Raw genomic sequence first — 4,618 nt, forward strand, 5'->3', positions numbered from 1 at the left:
TTGATTTCAGTTGTTGCAAATCTTATTCATAGTCCAATTAAAATGGACTGTGGCACCCCTCTGTTCAAATGGGCTTCCATAATATTTTCCACTTCATCGAATTTCACAAAATCAAGATCTGTTTGGTTCCTGGGAAAGCATAGGAAAAAGCATGAAAACATAGTATATGACACATTGGCTTTGGACTCTGGAGTTGGTGCTGTGAGACTGTAGCATGGGCAATGGAACAGTATGGAAAGTCTAAGTTCTTAGCCTTTGAAATAGATATACGTATTGACATTGCTCAACCCCTTATGAGGAGTAGACCAATGGCTGTGACTATGAGAGTCGAAGGAACACCAAACTTGAGGTGGCTCCAGAAGGAGAGAGTGTAGCCAAAGAACCGAGCACGACGAGCCTGCTCGCACACTATCAGGTTTGCAGCTGACCCCAACAGCGAAAGGTTTCCAGCAACCGTGCTCACCCATGCTAAGATCAACCATGCCCTTTTCTCTTGGCCCTGAGATGTCATTGCTGCAGATGCTGTCACTCTTGCTCCAAGCAAAAGAACTACAAAAAACAGATATCTTCAAGTTATGTAACCATTAATGTTACACAAACTCATGCTAGGACTAATACACTACATTGGTTTTTTGGTCAGAAGTTTCATTTGTGTCATTGGAAATCATCTTCCTTAAAATTCTTGGTTTGAAGGGGTTTCTATGGATATTGCTCCTTCAATCTCTGTTCTATTATGTCCTTTAAAGATGGCTTCTGCTGAAGAGAAAAGAGGTAGAAACTCTTGCTTCAACAACAATTTTGATGGTATGTACTATATATCATGAACTTACCAGTAGGCACATTTGAAGCAACATTTGAGAGGACAAGAATGACTAGGGTAAGAACTACGATCCCTCCAACATGATTGATTCGTGCATGAGGCTCGGTTAGGTTCCAGAGAGTGCTAGGTATCCCTGTTCTGTTAAAGCCATCCACTGTGATGAACATGCCACAAAAGAAGATTAAGATAGAATATGAAACCTGGTTCAGAAAAGAGATGGAATTAGGGACTATGACAATTTAGCAGCTCAAAGGAGCATTAGGTATATACTAGTTGATATTTCAGGAATGCAGTAGGATCAAAACTTTTAGATTCTACCTTTTGTAGGCATGGCTGAGCATCCTTGAAGTCGAGAACCACAAGAGCAAGTGCTGCAGTAAGGGCTGTCCATGACATGTTTAGACCAACAAGCAATGCTATCAGCATGCCAATAGTAACAAGGTAAACACATGTCTTCCAAAGCAGTCTTTTCCATGGCTTGGCCGAGCTTTCATTTTCTTCCAGAGGCTGCACTGGGACAGTGTCTTCCTCGTCGACATTCACCATTTCATCACTGCCATTTAGCGCACTTTTTTCAACTCTCCTCGAATGAAAATCTTCCTCCCTCGGTTGAGGGAAATCATTACCAACCACCCCCTCTTTGGAAGCACTTGAATTCCTTGTTAACTCAACGCCACCATTCAAAGTCCCCTGCACATTGCTCTGTTTTGAACCTGCTCTGTTTCTGAGAGTCTCAGTATGGATTGTGCTCCCATTTGAACTTGGGGAGCCCCAGGTATTCATTGGTTCCAACACAGGATTCAATTCTTGAGAATTTGAAGCTGTGGGATGTGACATGGCTACAGGTGAGAAGCGGTGGGAAGCCGCATCTTCCTCGGAAATCACTTCATCCAAAGCATGTTCTTCATCCTTTTCAAAAGACAGCAGTCTCCAATACATGCATAGAAGGATCAAAGCATTGACGAAAACACCCACCAGCATTGCAGGGAGGAGTCCCAACAAGAATTCCCCAAAAGAGAGGCTACTCTGGATGGCAATGACCAAGTTTTGGGGATTACCAATTGGAGTTGCAGAAGATCCAATATTTGCGCTCGAGACCAAGGCCAGTAAGAAGGGATGGGGAGGGACATTATTCTGCTTAGCTATTATCAGAACAAACTCTGTCAGCACAACACAACTGGTGTCATTGGTGAAGAATGCACTTGAAATGGCAGAAACTACACATATCCGGCAAAGCAAATCCTTTGCCCCCTTACTCTTCCATGAAAGCAGTACACCCAAGTATTTGAACATATCAGCTTGTTCAAGATAGACGCTCACGACCATAGTTCCAAAAAGAAGGCCAAGGATTGAGAGGTCAATGGCAGCATATGCTTGATCTGGGGTTATGACCCTGAAGATGACCATGAGCATGGCTCCTAGGAGAGACCCTGCAGTCCTACCAATGGGTAGAAAAGGAACTGCTGGGAACACTGCCAAAACCCAGAAGATTGCAAAGGCTATTGAGCCTAAAACTACCTTTTCAGTAGGGGCCAAGACCATCTCTGCAACCTAACAATCTTAAATCTTATACAGGCAGGAAAGTTAAGCCAAAGAAATTGAGATACCAGCAAGTCTTATTAAACCCTGCTCCTAAAGCTTGAGCTGTTAGAAAGTACACAAAATCAAAGCAATTCCCTATTTATTAGAGAGCACTGAATATGAAAACCTTCAAGAGTTCCCGTCTCCATGATGGAATATGGCAAGATAAAAATCAACCCTGGAACACCCAAGATACTCAAGATTCTCGCTCCTTTTTCATCCGCAAATTCTATGGAGTGGAGTCAACATCTTCATGTTGACTTCCTTAGATATTTATTTATTTATCTGAGTTTTACCCTCTTCTAAATATTGTTAGCTGGAAAGATTTGATGGCATTTCTATTGGAGAAGAGAATATGCCAAGACTCAAATGAAACGAGAGATCGATTATTATCCAACTTTCAACATCGGTTAATCCCAGGCTCGGCTCAATCCAAGGTTTAAACGGCACAACAGAAGGCGACAACCTGTTAATCATCAATCATTATCGGATGTTGATCTCTTGACTTTCTGCCCTGCTCTTCCGATCTCTGCACTGTGATGGCACCATAAAAGCATGGGAAGCTCACATTTCTACTGGGTCTCACCAAGCAAGGTCTACAAAAAATTTCCCAAGTTCATATTCAGTATATATATTCACTATGCCTTGTGAAAATAAATCATACTGGTTAGTCATGGTTAGTTTCAACATGGATAACTCTTATTTAACTAACAATACATGAGAATGTTTCTTAAAGACTCTCCAGCTCAGTATAAAGCAATCTTCACAATGATTCACAGAAGGGTAGTTATTCTTTAGCATAAGGACATCAAATTTAATAAGTAAGACAGGCAATGACCAATACCACAGACAGGACCTTTTCAACAACCCTTCAGAGCTTAGATGGCAAACCCTTTTCACTGGGTGGGTAGATGATAGAGGAGATCCGATGAATCATAGCCAAATGTTTAAAAAATTATGCAGGAAAATATAAGGTTATCGTCATCCTATACGTCAAACAGTTGATTACAATCATAAGTAGATCTTGCCTAATAGAATGGATGGTTGCCAAACCTCTGGATTGTGCATATCTTTGCAGACCAAAACCTAGTCAACATTAGGCGACAATCGCATTGCCATCACTGCCCGGATATCGGATTCTTTGGGACAGCTCACCCTTAAGAAGTGAATAGAGACAACTGCTGCAATAGTGACTTCAAGCGGTAACTATGAGCCAACCTTTCATGTTTATCATTGAGTTGATGTCACTATTGTGATTAATCAAACTTTTCCTCTGGTCATTGAGAGATTCCCTTCATGTTTATCAACGCGTGTAAGAGAAGTTTTGTTGCGACTGTTTTTTTTTTTTTTTTGACCATATTGTGTTCAAATATTCACCGAATTGCCATTTCATTAATTAACACCACAAGAATTCCTCAACATGCAGAATGAGACGGAGCGGTGCACAAGACTTCCGTCTTTCTCTGAACCAACTCGGGCGAGGAACGAAGACTGCCATGTTGTAACAGAGGGCCCACCACTTACCTGGATTTACAATAATTTATTTATTTATATGATAAAAACCGGACCGGATCGGCCGGTCCGACCGGTAACGGTTCCGATCTGGTCTGGTCAATTGAGCCGTCCCCGCGTGTAAAACACCACCCCCTAGCTGCAGCCTGCAACTGCAACAGCAACAGCCATCAACAAACCCCACCTGCGGGTGCTATATATATAAATTACATAATTTTTTTTCAATTTTTTTCTTCATTTTCAATATGTCTTCATACTTAAATAGTTAAATACAATTTTTTTTACAATTTTCAATATAATTTTACAATGTGTAAAGCGACCCGCCGGGCCGCCGCCTTGAATGTGTTAGGATTTATTTCAAAAAATAATTTATATATATATAAATTATATATATATATATTCAATATGTCATCATACTTAAATAGTTAAATTCAATTATTTTTACCATTTTCAATATATTTTCATATTTAAATATTATATATATTTTGTTTAATAAATTTAAAATATTAATACATTTATATTAAAATGAATAAATAATATCATAAATATTATTAAATTTAATTATATATATATTAAAATTATTTTAATTTTAATTTTAATAAAATGTAAATTACATATTTATGACGTGCTATTTGACCATTAATCGGACCAATGAACCATCGATAACTTTTTCGGTTCAATATTTGGTCCAATTCTGAAAACATA

General features: G+C 39.4%; 1 protein-coding gene across 1 annotated transcript; it reads right to left on the reverse strand.

Moving 5' to 3' along the window:
* On the reverse strand, positions 1 to 3,705 carry LOC117927433 (silicon efflux transporter LSI2-like). Its single transcript, XM_034846916.1, has 4 exons — positions 3,455 to 3,705; positions 1,139 to 2,997; positions 831 to 1,020; positions 1 to 549 (listed from the first exon to the last, which is right to left on the reverse strand). The coding sequence occupies exons 2-4, from the start codon at positions 2,360 to 2,362 to the stop codon at positions 284 to 286; spliced, it is 1,680 nt and encodes a 559-aa protein (XP_034702807.1). The 5' UTR covers positions 2,363 to 2,997; positions 3,455 to 3,705; the 3' UTR covers positions 1 to 283.
* Positions 3,706 to 4,618: the final 913 nt, after the last annotated feature.

This window comes from Vitis riparia, chromosome 2 (assembly GCF_004353265.1).
Source record: "Vitis riparia cultivar Riparia Gloire de Montpellier isolate 1030 chromosome 2, EGFV_Vit.rip_1.0, whole genome shotgun sequence".
In the NCBI taxonomy this organism is placed as follows: domain Eukaryota; kingdom Viridiplantae; phylum Streptophyta; class Magnoliopsida; order Vitales; family Vitaceae; genus Vitis; species Vitis riparia.